At 44.6% G+C, this 20,287-nt stretch overlaps 1 protein-coding gene across 2 annotated transcripts in view; it reads right to left on the bottom strand.

Moving 5' to 3' along the window:
• UROS (uroporphyrinogen III synthase) overlaps positions 1-20,287 on the bottom strand; it is a 516,510-nt gene that overhangs the window by 113,943 nt on the left and 382,280 nt on the right. For both annotated transcript variants that reach the window (XM_086922572.1, XM_086922573.1), the window contains one exon: positions 7,651-7,725. In XM_086922572.1, coding sequence (XP_086778698.1) covers positions 7,651-7,725 — 75 coding nt within the window. The remainder of the gene's footprint in view (positions 1-7,650; positions 7,726-20,287) is intronic.

Genomic DNA, 20,287 nt, shown 5'->3' with positions numbered 1-20,287 from the left:
ATCAAGGTTAGGTTTTTTTTAGGAGAGGAAGGATAAGAGCCTGCTTCCAAGCCTGAGGAACCACTCCAGTGTCAAGGGATTGATTTAATACCGGATTAATTAAAGGATTAATAACTTGTGCTACTTTGGCAAGGAACTTGGCGGGACAAGGATCCAGTGGAGAGCCCGATTTAAGGGGCTCATTAGGATCGCGGTTTTTCCGCATCCTCCGGGCCGGCAGAAGCCACCGCCGGCCCGGAGGATGCGGGAAAACCGCTGCTGAGTCTCAAAAGACCCACCGCCATATTAGGATGGCGGTGGGTCTTGAAATCTGTCCGCAGCTTTTCCGCCGCGGTCGCCTTCCGACCGCGGCGGAAAAGCTTTAACATGGCTGGCGGTGTCTATCAGACACCGCCAGCCATATTATGATGGTGTAAAATGTATGCTTTTCCGCGGCGGCTTTTCCGCCGTGGAAAAGCATACGGACCTGTACTTCGGGGGCCCGTTGCTGGCCCCCTGGGTGAAGGGGGGATGGGGGATGCACATGGGGGGTACCTATGGTACCCCCCTGCATTTGCGTGAACAAAGCAGCAGGCACCGCGCGGTGCCTTCCGCTTTGTGCATGCAAATGCACAACTTACATTTTTAACATTGCCTTCGGGTGCTGCTTCAAGCAGCACCCGCCGCAATGTTAAAGATACAGGATGTGACCGCGAGGGTGGCGGTCACATCCTAATTTGGACGGAGGGACCGCTGCTGCCCCTGCGGACGGTCCCTCCTACTCTATGGTGGCGGACGGACTCAGGTCCGTCCGCCATCATAATCGGCCCCTAAGTTTGGATAGGACATCCAACGAGGCCATTGGCGAGAGGGCTAGAAAGTTCGAAAGTAAGGGCCGCTCAAAGGCGGGGGGCAGTGAAAGGAGAGAAGCGTAGGGAGCCACCGCCACATTTGACGGCAGAAAAGACGCCTGAATGCTTATGATTTTACTAGCAAAAAAACCTGCAAGTTGAACAACCCATGGTTCAGAGTGGGAGCACTTGGGTGTAATAGAAGAATGCGATGTAAATTCCTTCATTATCGCAAAGATTTCCTTACTGGTATCAGAAGATGCCCTCATAATAGATCCGTTACCCAAAGTCCACCCACAACTAGGGCAACAATTGTTCCCCTTAGAGCAGTTGGGAAAGATTGAGCAGCATTTTCTGACGTCACCCCTAAGAGTAGTGAGCTGAGATGACGCATATTTGCACACCATACTCGACGAATGATCAGATGGAACACCCGCCCGACCGACCCCTGCAGCATCCGGGACGCTGACGGGCAGCATCCGGGACGCTGACGGGCGCAGACGGGCTTTCCTTAGGCGCTCCTTCAGCGCGTGGGAGGCACGTCCGCTGCTCGCGTCCGCTGCGCGGAGCCATAACCGTCTAGATTTATAGCGGCACAAGCGAAAGGCAGCAAGCCTAGTCCGCCGACCAGCGAGCCTGCCTCCCCCAAGATGGCAGCTGAAGTTGCAGGCAGCCTCCTAATCCCAAAATGCACCTCAGCTCCTAATCGGCTGAGTGGGTGCAGGGTGGCAAAATGCGGCGCAAGATTAGGAGGTGGAAAGGTAGGAATTAAAAATTCGATATTTAGAAGCCTAAAGTCTCCCGTCTCCCGGCTATATAATATAATATATATAATATAAAGGCACCTTTATTGCTCATTATCTTTCTGAGCTCCAGCACGACTTTGGGGGTGCTGCAGCATCCTCAGCATCCTTACTTCCAGAGCCTAGGATGTCAATGTGTGTGGAGTGTGGTCTTGACCTTCCAATCATTGTGAGGTACAGTTTTGGAGCAGCCAGAGATTTCAGTGTATTTTTTTGGGTGGCATAAACTTGTCTACTCGAGGGCAATGGGGTGTAAGGTAGATTTGTTTCTGTTAGGGTGATCCTGCTGGAGAGATTTCTTTTTTATGGTGATGGTGGTGGCACTAACGATATTTGTGTGCTTAAAATATTTGGGAACTGCAAGACTACTATAGCTTCTCCCACACACAATTATTTCATTACCTTCACATGCACCACGCCCTGCTGGTCCACCTCCCAGTAGATGTACAGGTCCCCAAATACAGTCCTCTTGAGGCCAAACGCATGATGGGAAGGTTGAGTAGAAGAGCCACTTGGTGATTTATTGTTCCCTGATGATCAATGCGCCAGATCAATTCCCCTATCTTGTGTATCATATTCATCATGTACAAATGGACTAGGTAATTTGTGTTACTGATTGTCTATTTATAATATGAGATTGGAGAGTTTGTAAATTTGTCTGCTTTATGTACCTTTGTTAACATGTCTGCTATGGCTTTTACGCTCAATAAAAACATTTTTTTAATGAAATGGGTGGGCAAGTTGGACGTTGAAGAGTGGAGGGAGGCGTGCTTGACCCCAAGAGAATTGGCAATCTCCTCGCGACTGACAAATGATCAAAATGAATTATCTCCACACAACATATCTGCCCCCACAGCGGCTGCAGCGGATGGGCCTCGCGGCTCAGGTCTCATGCGCCAGATGTTACTTCCCCACCACCTACTTCTTTCATATGGTCTATTTCTGCCTGGCCTTGACATCCTTCTGGGATGAGGTGGGCGTGTTACTTCTGAAATGCTGGAACACTGCTTCGCTCTGGGTCCCCGGATGGCTCTATTGGATCTCCATGAGGAAGCTGGGGGGGACGAGAGCCGAAAGGATCTTCATAGGAGTGGCATCTTTAGTAGCTAGGAGGGACATTGCCCGCAACTGGAAATTACCACACTCCCCTTCTCTGGCGGCTTGGCGGAAAGGAGATGATTGGTGTGCATGTCAAGAAAAAATAATATATGAGGTGAGTGTCTTCCCCCAAAAGCACGATAAGATATGGGGAGGGTGCTGGGGGTATCATGGGCTACTGGTCTAATGAGAAAAGTTGCCCAGCGTGATTGTGATTCTGTAATGGTGAAACCTGACACTACTGTTATGGCGATGTATTAATATTGGTGGATGAGGCCTTGTAACACTAAACCTAATACAATTTGGTTATTAAAAAAATAGTTGAAAATGATGTGAGAGCAATGAAAAGACTTCCACCAAGAACTGCACTTCAATTCTATCTTCAGACAGATTTTTACCTAACCGACTCCAACAATTTCCATCTTAAAAGATGTTTGGGTCAAATGTGAAAACAGCGTATCTTCTCCAGAAATGCAGGCTGTTACTGACTATCAATCAGCATTATGAGAAAATCATGCAGCGGTTTTACTCTTATTTCCGGACATTCATGCCCAAAGAAGTACCTTTCATAGTGCAGCAGGTCAGAGGCACTGGGACCCGTGGTTTTTAAGGGCATCCTAATACAGGCTGCATTTTACTACCCAGCTAGTGGGGCGTTGGGGCAGGGGGCGGATGGGAGCGATTTCCGGACTTTCATTAGAATCCAGGGCACTGTTGCTTTGCCAAAGGTCACGCTGGAGATTTTGGTCATTCACCAGAAGGCGGGGGAAGTTGCATCTGTGACTTTGTTGCTTGCTCTGGCCTTTATTTTTTGTAAAATGATGTATGTGCACATGCTTCTTTGGGACTGTGGAGACCCATAGTCTCTTCAGAGTACTGCATCACTGAAAAGCATACATATAAAACGATGGCCAATTTGCGTTCTTGTGTGCACACCTTTAGTAGATGATGGGTGATGTATAGACTGGTTTGCTATGTAGAAGGACTGAGTGTAAAAAGATGGGAGGCCCCTGAGATGATGATAGAATGGTGAAACTACCCACAGGAAATATGAAATCAGGCGACAGAGATCTAAGTATTATCCTGGTGGTGCTTCAGGAGAAAGGCGTAAGGTGAAAAAAACTGTTCTGAGGGAGAAGTATCACAGAAAGAGGAGTTTTACCATGGCCACAGGAGTTTGCTGTTTCTTCAATTAAGTCCCAAAGTATTAACATGGTCTCTGCTGCCAACGTGGCCTCCTTGCTCCAGGCATCGTACAGGCACTTGTCAGCCCATGTTTTGCACATATATACTTGGTTTTAATATAGAAATTAAAACAAGCGGTATATACCCATACATTTATAAACATACCCCTACTCTGCAGGGTCAATTAACTGTAATGCTATTTTCACCCTACATTTAAAGCATAAAATGATGTGTCCATTTATGGCTGGAACCAGAATTGGAATGACGAAAGCTTCCACTCATTCCTAATTTTTACAACTAGAAATACTTTTTACCCCAACATTAAACTCAGATTTCACCTTCAACAAAATATACTTTGCTTACTGTAGTATTGTTTCTTATGGATTCTCAATATGTTGTTTTAACAATGTGTTTACATACACACTTGTGTTTTATTCCAAATCTTGAATAAGGATGTAACCACCATATTGGAAATATTAAAATATACATTTGTCCTGGTACTGCCATTTTGGGCTAGCAATGCACAGGATGCCTTTGCGAGGACCCAGTTCATGTCAACCCCATCAAGAGAAAGGATGTCAATGCCATATTTCAAGTTTACATTTTTGTAACATTGGTGACAACTGCCTACAGTGTTGGCCATCTTGAGCATTAATAATCAGGCGAATCCGGAAATACGATTTCCAAATGTCGGGTTCGATTATCTTGAGAATGTATTAGATTTTTACCAATATTGCTGATATTAAAAATATCAAATATCGGAGTATAACGACCAAACTCAATAATCTGAAGTATGTGATGTAACACAATCCCACTTATAGATTACAAAATGTGTTTAGTTTGAGACACCACATTGTACTTTCAAAGTGCACCCTAATTACCATCACAATTGAACAGCATCTGTTCAATTGTGATTGTTGTGTTGCAAGTATTGATGTATGCAACTGGAGAAAAACACATAACTCCTAGACACACCTCTTGGTTGTGTGTTAAGAACACATCAAAATAAAATGTAATAATAGAATATGATTTACCTTAAGACGAATCTCTTATTACTCAAATTTGTTAAGTGTCTCAATAACCGAATTAACATAAGGGAGACTTGCTAATATTTATATACATGTGCAAATGTGACAATGGTGTGGGAAATCACCGCAGAGAAATTATGTATTATATACAAAAAACTGGACATAAATAAATACTTTTGCTCACTTTTTGTGCGCGCTAAGACTGTATAAACTCTCAAGCACTAGTCTAGAAGTTCAAAAACGATGAATCCCTCATGTATAAGGATCGTAGATACATATTAGTAGCAGGGACAATTACCAGGGCTTCTCTGTGAAGTTCGAAACTTCACCTGCCTTCGTGAAGCACGAAGGTTCCTGTCTTCACAAGCAAAGTTACTTGCAGCAGTCAGGGGGAACCATTCAAAACTGTAGTGGGGTTTCTGGTTGAACACAAGTATTTAATAAGGTGTCATTGTGGTTGAGTTTACCAATTGAACATAGTCATTTCCACAGTGTCATAGTGGTTGGGTTGTGTAATAATGGACCTGTTCTCTGGCGTGATAATGCTATTTTTGATTGGGTTCAAGGAAAATACACTGAAGGTCATAGAGTACTGCACATATGTGTTTGTGTGAAGTGGGAGAGCCCTATAATGTTGTTGAGTATCTTATGTCAGAAGGGAAGGTAATTGTCAAATGGCCAACCAGCTGTGTTGTCTGGCTAAAATCTGGGAAAACATGAATTTTGGACCCTTCAAAAATCATGCTGCTTTTCTTAGCCGGAAGTTTGATCACAATCTCTCTCCGATGCGCATCTCCCAACCCCACCAACACACTACGATTTACGGCTTCCACCACTGAAGGCCCTTTAGTAGAGCAAACAAGATGCCCTGATCACTTTCACAGATTCCATTTTCACACCCTCCTGTGCTATTGTATTTAAAAACATTCAAACATCAGGCTCTCTGTCCCGCCTGCAGCTGTGAACCTCAGGATCCTGATATCTGCTGCCTTTCCCTTATTCTCAGCTTGGTCTCCGCCACCCTCTCGTTGGCACAAGTCTGCCATCTCCCATTTAGTCTTGGAGATACGGCTCACAGGAAAACCCAAAGTCGACTGCACAGAGGATACTCTGGTCTGCATCAGCTGTACAGTACCATGCATCTCTTTAAAGGTACTCATTATCAAAAGTACTCATTATCAGCCTCTCACTTTGTGTAATTGACATCTTTCCTTTTCCAACCTTTCCTCCTGGAGGAAGCGATTCTGGGAGATAAGAGTCCTCGCCTTCTTCTCTTGCTTTGGTCTCAATAGTGCCAGTGTAGTCCAATCGTCACAGTGCAAGGAGCGAAAGGCTAGTGCCTACCTGGCGTGCCCTCCTGCACCACCCTTGCGTCAGTGACTCACTCCATCTCTCATGCCACCCTTGAGTCAGTGACTCACTCCATCTCTCATGCCACAGACGTCTCTGGTCTCTAGGAGATAATCATGTATGCTAGCTTCACCTGAGCACTCATATGCCCTGTGGGCCTTACAGATAACTAGCAGCGATCCTCTGCACCATATCTGGTCCGCAAGAACTGTCAGGGCGCCGAGGTACACTTCAATATTTCCCACAGGGGTCTCTGATTCAGGAGGCGGGATGTCTGCACCACGAGTGCCACAGAGCCACTCCATCGGAGCACTGCTCACTTCGCTCCTGAGAGGGGCAGACCTTATCCCCACTCAACTCTCCCCAGTCCAGACACCCCTGATAGTAGAACAGCACCAGAACTCGCAAGGCATGTGGCAATCTTGGAGCCCGACCACCTCTAGGCATGCACATCTGGATAAACCATATAGACGTTTGTGTGGATAAGCAGCTAATAAATCACGCAATTACAGCGAAAGTGTGTTCATTCATACACCATAAAATGTCAGTTGCGAGGAAATCCTGAGAAAGAAGTCAGGACAGCAAGTGATTGGCACACTGCACTTTTGATTACTGAGTTCACATTCAACATTACACAGATTCCCATTGGAGCACTTAGTTGGACACTATCCAGACCAGGGACACCTTAGAGTGTGGCCTGCAGTTTCTAGTATAGGCAAAAGGCCTTTTACATTTAGAAAATCAAGGCCAATGTTCAAATACTTTAAGTTGCATAAGATGCAATTTATGAAGCATTGTACAGTAACTGCAGCATTCCCCTCAAAAGAGTGCTCCCAAGCTGCTTTGTGTAAATACCATCCCATACATGCAATGCAGGAATCAACCAAGCATTTGCTTAAATTGCTTTCTCTTAAGTACCTGAAATTCCGGCAAAATTATGTAGTGTTATGCAAAATGCAAATCTGTCATTTATCACTATATTTTTGCGTGAAATGTATCCTAGTGTCAGATGTCGATGTGAGAGCGCATGCCACGCAAAAAAAATAGTACAAAAAACAAAAGCACCATAAACGACATCTACTCGTATTCTGTTGTATCGATGCATGTGAGGCAAAATTTGTCTGCGAATGGCGCATAATTATGTGAAATAGCAGAATTGTACATAACTAGCATATCACAAAATTTTCAAAATTATGTGAATTTCCCCAGCCTAATTTGAACTTCCTTCAGACATATACAAGACCCCCCTTTAAAAAAAAGCATTAGGGAACATTACTGGGAGATCCTAAATTATTAATTAAGACAAAAAGACCAGCAATTAAAGAGCTGCATCCCTTTGGTCATTATTGTACTTACTTGAACAAATGAATGCTGCTAATTTTTCGGCATTTCCAGACTCTTCTCCTTGAGGGATGAGGCCAATTGCGGAGACTACAACAACAAACAAACAGCGACATTAATGTACATCAATGTACTTTCAGATTCTTCAAACAAAAGAAACCTTAAAACTAACATCACCTACATATGTATCCGTCACATTTTCTTAAGACTCCCAGGTCAATTTACATATTGTTACGGGGTGGACCACAGCAGCATGTGCTCACTACAGTCATTTCCATATTTTGACCCTAAATAATAAACCTAAATTGTATTCAGGAATTGTGAAAGAATGAAAGGCAAGGACTAACACACTAACGGACTCTGCAACCATGGAGGACCTCTAACCTCTCAAGTGTGGAAGAGTTTTAATTTTGTTTCACGTATTGCACTTATGAATATCATTCATTCTTCTTACAGCAAATGTTCTAAATATCTCATAAATTAAAATATTCATCTTATTGAATGAGTTAGTGCTTTCAAAATTTATTTCTTCAAAATTTTAAAAGGGGTAGTCCACTCGTATATACATCTGCATACTTATTGCATTTCGCACCGACCTGCCGCTTCTTTAGGATTTAATTTTAATTTAATTGTGGGTTTATATAGCGCTAGGAATCGACTCCCGGAGGAGTATCTCCGCGCTTCGACCGCTGGGGAACCCGTCCTGGCTCACCCTGAGAGATGGTCCCTAATGGGTATCTCTAAAGTGCGACCAAGCATCCCCGGCGGTCCGGGGGGGCCGTTGTGAAGATGAGGCAAGCTAATGCCCAGAGTTGCCGAGTGTGGTCCCTGACTGGAGTAGGCACCGAGGCGAGAATTATCGAGCCCGCTGACCATGGTCCACGACCCTGCCGCGTCGGGAATCGAACCCTGGTCCCGGGCCGTCCTCTGCTTACGGGTCTGCCGCCTCTAACCAGTGAGCCACACCACTTCATATTACATATATGTTGCATATGGTATCTGAAACATACAGGAACATAATTGTTCATTATGTGCCTTAGGCTTGGCTCCAGTCTTACTTTCAATGCTTCTTCAAATCAACAAGTTCAGTTGTCAATAAAATCACAGTTTAGTTTTATACAGCGGATGCTGCTCTCATTGTTCCAAAGTATTTACATATGTACAAAAACACCACAAGAAAAAAAGATATACGCCTCCCTATGGTAAGCCCATAACATTAAGGCATGGAGTTCCATATATATATATATTTTTTTTTAAAACCTTTATTGTACCTTCTCACAATTACACAGCAAGTCGCCTACAACCCCGAGGGGCCGGCCGCTAAAATAAGAGAAAATAGCAGTGACAGCCATGCGGAAATGAAGTTCATACGTGAAGTACGCTACTGTAGTGACTGGGCACATCACTAAACAAGTTGAAGGTATTCAGTCAAAATCACATTACAAATTAAGTGAGGTTTTCATTTTTTTTTTTTTTTTTAAAAGAACCAAAAGAACAAACAGGAAATCACATTGCGGTCATTGAGAAATAATAATGCAGGTTAGCTGTATAGAAGATCCTTAGGACAGTATAAGTTGCTATGTATTATCCGGGGATCCCATCCGGAACGGGGAAGGACTTTCCCCCCACCCTCATCTCTATCCAAATGGTGTCCCTATCTCTTCCTCCACCCTTCACTCTACCCCTCCCTCATCATCTGATTCCAACAGATCATCTTCTGGCAGCGGGTCACAGATTTCGCCACGGTACACATTCCAGGGGGACCACACCCTATTCCACTTGCCCGGACACGCACGGCTCAAGTACACCGCCCTTTCAGTTATCATTATTTTGTCCATATTCATGCACCACTGTGACTTCGTGGGAAGTTCTGCTGCCCCCCAACGCTGAGCAATATCTCGCTTCGCTACAATCATTCCCAACGTTACCCAAAGAGAGTTCCATATTTTTGAATAATATTCTTGCAAGCCTAGAGGCTGTGTCCGTAAGCATGTTCGACATAAATATTCTTGGTGATGTGGTATTTTTTAAATATTTCTTTACGGTTGTAAATTAAGTGACAAGTGTCGGAGCACTGTACTGTTGTACCCGGAACCTTTTGAAAATGTCGCTATGTTCAAGTGAAATGCTTGGTTAATACTCAGTGACTTATGTCACTGTGCTGTGCCATAGACAGGGTCTGGAAAGCAGCACGCCTCTGCCAGCAGGCACCCTATAGTGCAATGTGACCTGCCCCCGAGGCACACCATCACAGCAGGCCACACCCCCTGACATGGAGCATGTGCCCAATGGACCACTCTGCAGCATGACTTTGGACATATTCAGGGCATCAGGGAAACGCTAAAGAGAAGGGCAGAAAGGAAGTCTGACTTCTATTCTTCCAAGGTTTGTATTAAAAGCACTGTCACCCAATCACTCCAAACCCAACATGCATAATAAAGTGATACAGGCAATCAAAAAGGTGATACAACAGGTACATGCTACATGTGCAGATTATCTATGTGATCACTGTTAGACCTGGCACCATTGGCGTGGGTCTCCCTTCCATTTTTCGCTTTTGTCTCCTCTGTGTTTGCTGTGTTAGATGCTCTGGGCACTGTGCCACAGCCATTCAGTGCTACAGCGCGGATGCTCCCTATTGTAAATTGACCCAAGGGACATGATAGGAAAGCCGAGTTTAGTATGCCTGAGCTCAGAATATTAGAGTGCATCTTGTGGTGAAGATTATTTTTGTGGTCTGTGTTTGAAAGTACCACTTTTGAAAGGTGGGTGTTTTCCTGCCTAAGCCTTCCAGTGGGCTCTGCTGTTATGTGTATTAGCTGTCTGTTTTTGGAGGGACAGGGCAGGCTGAGCCTGACCTTGATTGAACAGAGAGATCTGCCTTTGGAGTATGGGGAGGGTGACCCCTTGATCTGAGCAGGGCTGTGCTTGGCAAAGTGAATGATGGCTCCACCTCCCACTGTGCGTCTGATGGCAGACCCCCCTCTTCCTGAAAGGCAGGATGCAGCCTTGTAAACAAAGTGCTCCAGAACGACACCAAACTGGTTCTGGCTGGTTTCAGGGGTTTGTGACTTTTGAGAACAAAGACTTTTTGGGGTATAAAGATCTGTGCTAAAACCCCTACCAGGCGTGTTACTTCTGGATGTCATATGAACCTCTGTCAGTGTAACTAGAGGAAAATGACTTTGAAACTTTCATCCATCTTGCTGAAGCAACTACCCAAGGGCCTGATTTGCGCTTGCCTCCAGCTGAAGTCTCAGGTACATTAGACTTCACCCATCAGCCGCCTGGATTCCTATTTCAGGGGGATTCTACTTGCAGGTGAGGCCTCTGTTTAGAATTTCAGAGCCTCTGGTTCTACTGCAGGGAACGCGGGCTGAAAGTCATCGAATCGCTAGTGTGGCCCGCCGCAGCTGAGGAGCTGCTGCCGCTGAGAGCCCGCCTTCGCCTGTGTTACCAAAGTCATCATTATCGCTATTGGGGGCCGCCGCAGCTGAGGAGCTATTACCGCTGAGAGCCCGCATTTGCCTGTGTTACCAAAGTAATTGTTATCGTTATTGTGGGCCGCTGCAGGGGAGGAGCTGTGCCGCTGAGTGCCTGCATTTGCCGTACAACGAGGTTAAGCCCCGTCCCAGGATTATCGTGAGTGCACGTCGCAGACCGCTACAGCTGGGAGCTGTAGCCGCTGCAAGTCCGCCTGTCATCACTGCGGCTTCCTTGAGATGCTGTGTGCTGTGCCCCTGTGAATCTCAGGTTCATTGTGCATCACCGGGTCGCGTGGACCCCGGCCCGAACTAAGTTCATTCCACACCCTTTTTGAGTGCCTTTATTGCTTTTGAAGTGAATCTGTAATTATGTGCATTGTGGCTCCTTGAGCGCTTTTATTTATTTATGAAGTTTTATAGCCTCGTGTTCAGTCTATATAAAGATAAATATTTTTCTATAACTACTTGTAGTGTCCGTTTGTAGCGTTTTTCCTGCATTATTATGTATGGTCATAAATGCTTCACACACTGCTTCTAAGATAGGCCTGTCTGCTTGTGCTACGTTACCACAGGGTTGAGCACGGATTATCAAAGGATGTAGCCCCCTTACTCTAACTTAGGAAGAAGGATCTTATTTGGACCTAGGCGCCAGCCGCTGCCAACTAGAGATCCCCATTTCTAACAATCACATTGACAATTCCATTGTTTTTAGAATTCTTGGTTTATTATTAGATTTATATATTTGTGCACGATTAACTATGTGCAATACGCTTTTCACACAATTTGACATCTACAGACTGAATTTATATAATTCCTTTTAAACAAGTTTTCTAAGATGTGTAAAAGTGTATTTATTATTGCCTTTTATTTAGTCCACATTTCTGTGCAAGCGTTGTTTTAACTAAAATGGAAGTCATCCTTGTCACTCGAATGTGCTTCCCCCGCATGTGCACATTCTCTCCCGACAAGTTCCACAGAACACAGTCAAGCTGCAATGTATTAGAATATTTTTCATTGTTGTTATTGTTCTACTCATGGTGAATTTTTTACAACTTGGATGTAATTGGCAACTTGCAACCACATCATCTGCTGCTTCAATTAAATCTATTCATTCGACTAGTGTGACACTGTAAATGTAACTTGTTTGTTTGAATATCTCGATGACATTAGCACAGAGGGTACTGAATCATTGTTCGAGAAAATTGGATAGTGCTCTGGTGTTAAGGTAATAAAGTTTATTTTTCAAGTGCTCTAATTTGCGCAGGAAATTACACATTCATTCACACCACAATGATTCAGCAGACCTTTTTATTTTCTATTCAAGAATTGTATATAAAAAAACCTTGATTTCAGGGGTGAGTCACACGATTTTATAGAGACATAGACGCTGCTATAGATGCTGTCAATTTATTTTCTGATTTTGCTGCCCATTTGGAACTTAAAATATTTTCTGACCTTTCCAAACTCAGTATAACTCTGCACCTGAGAGCCCTCATGGCACTGACTCTGTTACATTTTTATTTTTATTTTAATAATTCCCCATAACATTTAATTGAAACTAGAACTTAATTATTGATTAGGCCCCCTTAATTTTTAATCAATCTAAATTATTAATGTACAGTATTGTGCTCAATTTTAGTGTTCTGGGGCACATTATCTCATGAAACTGAGGTTTAACCCCGTCTCTGATCCAGTGATTGTTGGAGGATTGATGAAGGTACATTTTGGGATGTCTAAATTTTGGGGTAAACTCAATTTGCTCTCACACCATTCACATGTAACCTGTCAAACATATTCCACAGAGATGGTGATGAGGAGTATCAAAATATAAGTGTTTCATATTTATAGCTGCCAAAGAAATCTCATTTGGCGGAAGGAGGCTGACTTCGGTGGTACTCCTAAAATCGGTATGCTTACAATTCAATTAACATTCACTGCATTGTGTGGCTGACTACGGCGGCCAATTCCTTTGGAAAAATACAAGAGCTGAGTCATCCACTCTCGCTTCGATAATTCGTTAAATTGCAACACGGATTGAAGTGTTTACTCTGTATTTGAACACGGACTAGTGCAGCGGAAAATGCCATAAGAATTAAATATCAGTTCTCCTTTCCCCTCACACTCACAGGGCGGTCGGCTGGGCCCAATGTGAGTAACTGTTTTTTCTTCAAACTCTGTTTTGAGTCACTTCTGTGATTGGTGTGCACATCACCACTTTAGCAATTTATTGTTATTCCTTCTAGTATACCTCATTGTTAGTTGCCGATGAGACCCCCTGTTGAATGTGGGGTCAAAACGTTGTTGACACTCACTTAAAACAAACTGTTTTCAGCCCCTATTAATGTGTCAGAAGGCTGTGAATAATTATTGTATATTTGCTGAATGGTCGTTTTGTTCATTATGAAGCCTTACTGTATGTCACAATGTACTCTTTGATATGTAGGTTCTAAGTTCACATGGGACACCGAACACTTTCTTTACCTGCATCATAATACAGTTGCAATATTTACAAGACAGCATTTGGACTCTAATGTGTGTTCTGTATAATTTGTTTTTTCTTTCTGCATCCTTTGACCCATGATTATTGCCATTGTGCATAGCTATTATTAAGTATCCCATACATTGTCTGCATGAACCATTGTACCTTTGATATATATATATATATATATTCAGTTTTATATAGCGCGAACAAGATCCAGAGGGATATCAGAGCGCTTTACACGGGGATGAAAGGGGGAATAAGACTCCAGTAAAGATATCAAGTAACAGTCCCAAACAGTTGTAGTCACAATAATAACAAACAAATGGTACATAGCAATGAATAAAATGAACAGGTAAAAAACAGGCTTCTACGGGGGCACAACATACAGCCGGAAGGAGCAGAGAGAAGAAGTTGGAAGAAAAAACAAACGTGGTAGGGTCAATGCAACTCATGTTGGTGCACTAGTTGAAGGATCAGTGGTTACGAGCAGATGCACATAGTCCAAATTAAGGTAAGAATTTGTTCATTAGGAATCTTTTGGCTTCAAGTTTGAAAACAGTTATTGATGATATAATAGATACCCTGATTCCTTGGGAGCAGGGTGGCCCTTGTTTCCCTGTACATGAACAAAATGACATGATCAGGAGGATCGCAAGTGTAGCCGATCAATTTAATGTAGCTGAGGGAGTCATTGTAGGGATGATGTGATGTTAGAATCAATAATGTATGCTGGAGAGATCCTGCCATCAGTTAATAGTAACCTATACCTTTTAAGGTAATGAATGATGAGAACCCAACTTACATAAACATTTGCAGAGTTTTTGCACTGGCTTGTTCAACAGTTTTCTCAAGAATTAAGCAAGTGACGGCTTGAAGCTGATCACGACGGGGGTCAAGGCTAGCAAGCAGTAGAAAGAACAAAATTAAAAAAAGGGTTTGTTTTCAATTTTGAATTGCTTTGCCGTTAGTTCAGATAGCAGATAAAAAGGAAGTAGGATAGCCAGTATCTGATAGGTTTTTATTTTATTTTTTATTAATTCCTGATTCACGTTTGTCAGTGGGTTGCCTTCCATCGGCGCAATTGGCAATTCTGATCTATCAACATTCTTTTTTTTTTTTTTAATTTTTTGAAAACCTTTATTGTGCAAGTAAAAGCGTACAAATACGGGCCTACAACCAAGCAGGCTGGCCACAACACAATATAGGCGCACGAAATCAGAATCGAAATTCTCCAGCAGTTTCTCAGCAGTATACGAACAATCATCCCACAGTAAGGGACCCGATATAACCGCTAGGAGCAGGATAAAAGATGGTTAATTTTATGATATAATAGGAAGTACAGTAGGATCAATTGCAACTGTTGACATCTGAATTCCTATGGCGGGCAGTAGGTAAAACGGCAGTACAAAGGAGCAGTGGGAATCGGAGGTAATGGCAACAATTAACAAAGGCAACGCATAGTTTCCCCGTTTCGATCAGTACCCACCGCTGCCCACCGTCCACCCGTCACCACTTGAATATGTGCTGGTACGAATCAAAGAAGTCAGTGCAGCAATACAAAAATAGCCATCCACTATACTAACCTAAAGAAAGAGGAAAAGAGAGAAGAAGGGTAGACGAAGGGACGGGAAAAACAACAAAGAAAGAGCGCAGCGCCACAGTACGCACCCCACGGTGAGTAAAGCACACAATACTAGAGACCCACAGTCAGGGATGAGGCAAGTAAGACGTGTAAGAATGCTATCATAAACATTGAACGCGAAGAAGTCATGTCCTACACTGCCAGCCAACACCCCATGGGGTACGCGCGCGGACACAGCGCCTCGATAAAGTGATACAAAAGAGCCATAGAACTAAGAAAAAACGAACAATATAAAGACCCCACACCACCCTGCACCCCTGCAGGAGGCTACGGCCTACCCCCCCGGCAGCGTGCCTGTCTCCCTAAGTAGAACCCGAAATACAGAAGAATCAGAAAGTAAGAAAAGAACACTACAGACAAAAAGAGGAAATGAAGAGGGAAGAAAAAACCAGTGGGAGAGGAGATATACAGTCGAACATTCAGCTCCCACCCCCGCCTTAGCACAGTTCGAAATCCCATCGAAACGAAATCGACACAGACTCAAGCATTAGGAACATGAAAAGGAATTGGTCATACTGTTTCAGCTGCGAGCAGTCCTCATCTCCGTACATTTATTAGCAGTCAGCCGAGTCAGGCCTATCTCACCCCTGTCCTCTCCTGATCACCACTTTAGTACAGAATAAAGGAGAATACAGCAAGCAGTTCGACATGGAATGTACATAGGATCGAAACCGGGCAGGCCAAGGATGCATATCAGGGGATCCCAGTCTCGAGCAGCAATGCAAACTATGGCGGCAGCGGCCCAAACTGACGAGGAGCCATGTCAGGAGAAGCAAACAGCTCAGGTGCAGTCCCGCCGACCAAAGTGGGGAAGTGTCCCCCACGGAACAACCGTGGGACCCCACCAAAGCAATTCGAGTCAGACAGCCGCTAAGTACTCCGGCCAGACTGCCCTGGACGGACCCCGGCGCGGGGCCCTCACCCACTTCCGCCACAATCAAAACCTCCTGGAGATTCGAGGCAGCAGACGTATGAACTCTCAGATGAACGGCGGCCGCATTCCCTTCAGCAGCCGTGAGAGACAAGTCAGCGCACTCCCTCAGTCGGGCCGCATACACGGGGGGTGGCCCATCAAGCCCGGCGGCCGAACCTTTATCTTGCACAGCTGCGTCAAAGGCCATGGTTGTGCGCCAGGAACACAGGGCTGCGAAGACATCGCCAATCGTGGGTTCACTCCCACAATCTTCAGTCATCGTGCTGGTCGACAGATCATATTCGCTGCCTCCAACCGGTCCGAGACCCAGGGCTCCGGCCGCCATTTTGTCGAGGCAACAAGGACGCTCCGTTCCTCAACCCCGGACCCGGCCGTCAAACGAGGCCCAGCGGAGTCTCGCCGGGTCCCGCTAATGGCAATCTTGGTGCAGAAAGATGGGCCACCAAGACACTAGGGGCAGCCGGCGCCACCGTCTCATGGACGCCGCCCGCCGAGTCCGGGCGAGGGGCTTCAAGATGGCCGGACAGGACAACAAAGAGGGGGACAAGCCTCCCGTACGGTCAACCCCTGTCCGAGGCAGGCCGCGCCCCGCAGCTGAGCCCCCAGGCCACCAGACCGGGCCCGGTCAGTCGCCACCGGTTCAACCGCACAATGGCCTCTTCAGCCGACTCCTCTCCTCCACCGGGGGTCGGCGTTGATACCCCGCTCCAGCCGAATGTCGCGGGCGAGTCCCCGGCCTGCACGCCACGGAGGCTCCAAAGTAAACAAGGGCACAGCTCGAGGTCCGCGGCACCCAGGAGCTCCCGGGACAAACGGTGAGTGCAAGCAGCCTTTCACCTTTCCATATTTCGTCGAGTGCGTCTCCTCAGGGCAGGATGAAGTACAGGATTTACGATTCAGGCAGGAAGGTTGACGGAGCCGAGCTACAGTGCGGCCATCACGGTTGCGAGCTTGGCTCCTCCCCTCTCTATCAACATTCTTGTTTTGTTTAGTAACATGAGGTTGAGGAGCCCACTAGGGAAAGGATGGAATATTATCAGTCTCAGAACAAAGTCCGGAACAATGTGCCCTAAGGATGTTGCAGATAGATTTATTGGGCCCGTGCTCTGCTGAAATGGGTAAATCCGACATCACAGCGATAACTAGTGCAAGGAAAATGAAGTGAGACTGGCAGTAAGGTACTTAGTGAAATTCACCCCAGTTTAGCCGACTGTAAATTCCAGTAAAATACACTCCAGCATCTCAAGGGAAGGCTCTAGGGGAAAAGACGGACCTCAAAGAAAACAGCAAAGAACCAATCTAATTGTTCTTCATTGAACAATCCACCATTTCAGCTGCTTGTGTTCTGTATGTTGGGGGGTGGGTAGATCATTGGTAAAGTGCTAGAAACTGCAATGTGACACCAAAGGACATGTGTTAGGGTCTCATTTACAGTTTGGCAGGCGGCCCATCTCCTGTCAGGGGGTGGAGGTATTAACCTCCGCTACCCTGCTGAACTACAGTCCATCATATTTACAGATCTCCTATTGCCTGGTAGAGATCTCTATGCCTTCAGAGGAGCCGCTGCAATGGCCACTCCTCTAAAGCCATTGTAAGTTTGCTGAGTGGCTTCCATTGATCATGCAGCTACTCAGCAAACTTTTTTTTAGTTTTTACCAAAACAAGCTCCCAAAGCAGGAGTTTTTTTCTTCAAAACAAAAACTAATGGCCTGACAACCTGAGAGATTCTTCCCAGGGAAAGGGATTCATTCTGTATTTCTTCTGTTTGGGATCACTAGGCTTTTCCTGATTGTAGCAAACAAGAAAAAAAGTACATCGGACCATCTGCTGTATATAAGGTGGAAGGTCTGAGGTACTTAGACGGACAGCCCCAACTCCATTGTGCCACTGGCCTGATCACAAATGTCCAGCAAATATGGATATTTCTGTCTTTGGTAGGAGGACAGGAATTTCGGACATCAAAGGAACTTTCAGTGGTGAAAGGTTCACTGCACATACCACCAAATGGATGAAACAGATAATTTAATAACGTTTTGTTGCAGGGAAACAGGAGACGTTCAACATGAATGGCAATTTTGTGACAGGCCTTTTTTTTCCAACACATAAATTTGATATCAAGCTTAGCTGGCGATCTTAATAAATTTATGACACAAGTTTGCTGGTCAATACAATATTATCCCACCATGAAAAACCACACATATACAGTGTGTGTGTATATCTGCAAAGTTAATGTAAGGGGGAAGAACATTGCTGCATAATTATGAGACGTGCAAACCTTCACACCCCCAGCCCACCTCCTCGGTGTCCGGGAGAGCCACCAGTCCATATGTCTGTAAATGAAAGAAGCTAAAGCAAGTAGCTAATTTCCTGCTGCTTTAGAGAATGTGGGAAAATAGCTGCTCCTTTTAGCTTGAGGAGACTCTGTGGTGCCTGATCTTTGCCCCATCTCGACACACCAAACCTCACACAACACCTAACAGGAAAAAATGTGCGTCGCTAAAAGATAAATCAAATAATAGCATCCCTATATTTAAATCAGGGGTTTCTGTGTATTGTCCTCTAGTGGGTGAAACATGGCAGGCCTAGTAGCAGAACAGACAATGCAGAGTAGCAAATGAAGCTGAGAGTCGGGTGCGTTAAGATTAGTGCTTCAGATAAATGTAACATCTCAATGACCTACGCTCCCCACACTGAAGAGGGTTGGAACTCCCGTGCATGGCCCTTTTCCATTATTTGTAATATATGAGTAGTGTTTGGTAGAACTGCCTCGCCCAGCATTTTAACCAATTGCCAGTGAGAAAGAGGCCACTTTATTAAAGTTCCATGAATCTGGGAGGAGCCAAATGTTTAGTACACTAGAACTTACTTTTAAATTAGGTGCAGAGTGTGAGCTATTTGCACTTGATAATCAGTTGGAAAAGCCCAAGGAACAGATAAGAGATTTTGACATAAAGCAACCTCAACACCAGGATGCAGTCCTTTAGATGACCTCCATGTGGACTTTACTCCCCATTTAAGGGACATACCAGATGTGCCAGCATTGTGGAATGTGACCTGACATACAACAGCAGGAAATTCCAGCATGATACCTTCTCCAGAGTATTTTCTACATCTACGAATTGCACTGCCTGAATGTGTACAAGTGTAAAGCGCCTTATGAACTGCTATATGCTGGCTAGAATTCACCGAAAATCAGGATGCACGTTGGTAAACATAAACACAGGATGAGATGCCAACTTGACAATGCAATGCTAGCAGAGTATTATGAAGAAAAATCAAAGGCGTGAGGACATTAGATGGCATCTCACTGAGGAAGGAAACAATCCAAGGATGGATGGGCAATATGTCTAACCTCTCTCTGCCCTAGGTATCCTGCAGATTAGGGTCAATCGAGGGGGTTCGCAGACCTTTCAAATGGCAGTCAGAGCCCACACTAGCCCCCTGGAGATCTCCTTTGACCCAATCTGATGATCATTGTAGGAAGCCGGCTCTGTATACACTATACCAACAGGAGGTAAGGTGCGCACAGAGTCCAGTGGAAATCCAAAAGTAGGCAGAGGTAAAAGTAGAGAGCACCTTACTCTCTATTTATGGTAGTGTGGGCGAGCAGTAAGGCTGTATCAGAGGGTAGTGTTAAGCATTTGTTGTACACACACAATCAGCAAATGATGTCACACACTCAAAGACTGAACTCAGACCAAGTTTGTTTGTATAAGAAATATTGTTAAGTTATTTTATTTCTAGAACCAAGCCAAGCCTGGCACAGGTAAGTGAAATAAATGCTTTGCAAAACATTATGCAGGGTTTGCCAGTGAGCACGCTCAAATACAGTTGTTTGAGATACAATTAAGTCAAGGTATTGAAATTATTGTACCAATTACCTTTTAGATTACTTTTTAAGTGCTTTTTTCTACTCAGTGTGATATGCCTAGACATCACACTGGGACATTTCCTAGAGAAAAGGTAAGTAAATCAGTTTTGCACAAATGTAACTTTCCAGGTTTCCCTACAAATCAACTCCACACACAACATTTTTCAGAGAAAAACAGGCAATAGGTTCCTATAGAGAGAAATGAAGTTAACGGTTACAAGGTAAGTAATCAGTCTTT

The sequence above is a fragment of the Lissotriton vulgaris genome, chromosome 5 (assembly GCF_964263255.1).
Source record: "Lissotriton vulgaris chromosome 5, aLisVul1.2, whole genome shotgun sequence".
NCBI lineage: Eukaryota > Metazoa > Chordata > Amphibia > Caudata > Salamandridae > Lissotriton > Lissotriton vulgaris.
This window is presented reverse-complemented; position numbering and strand designations above follow the sequence as displayed.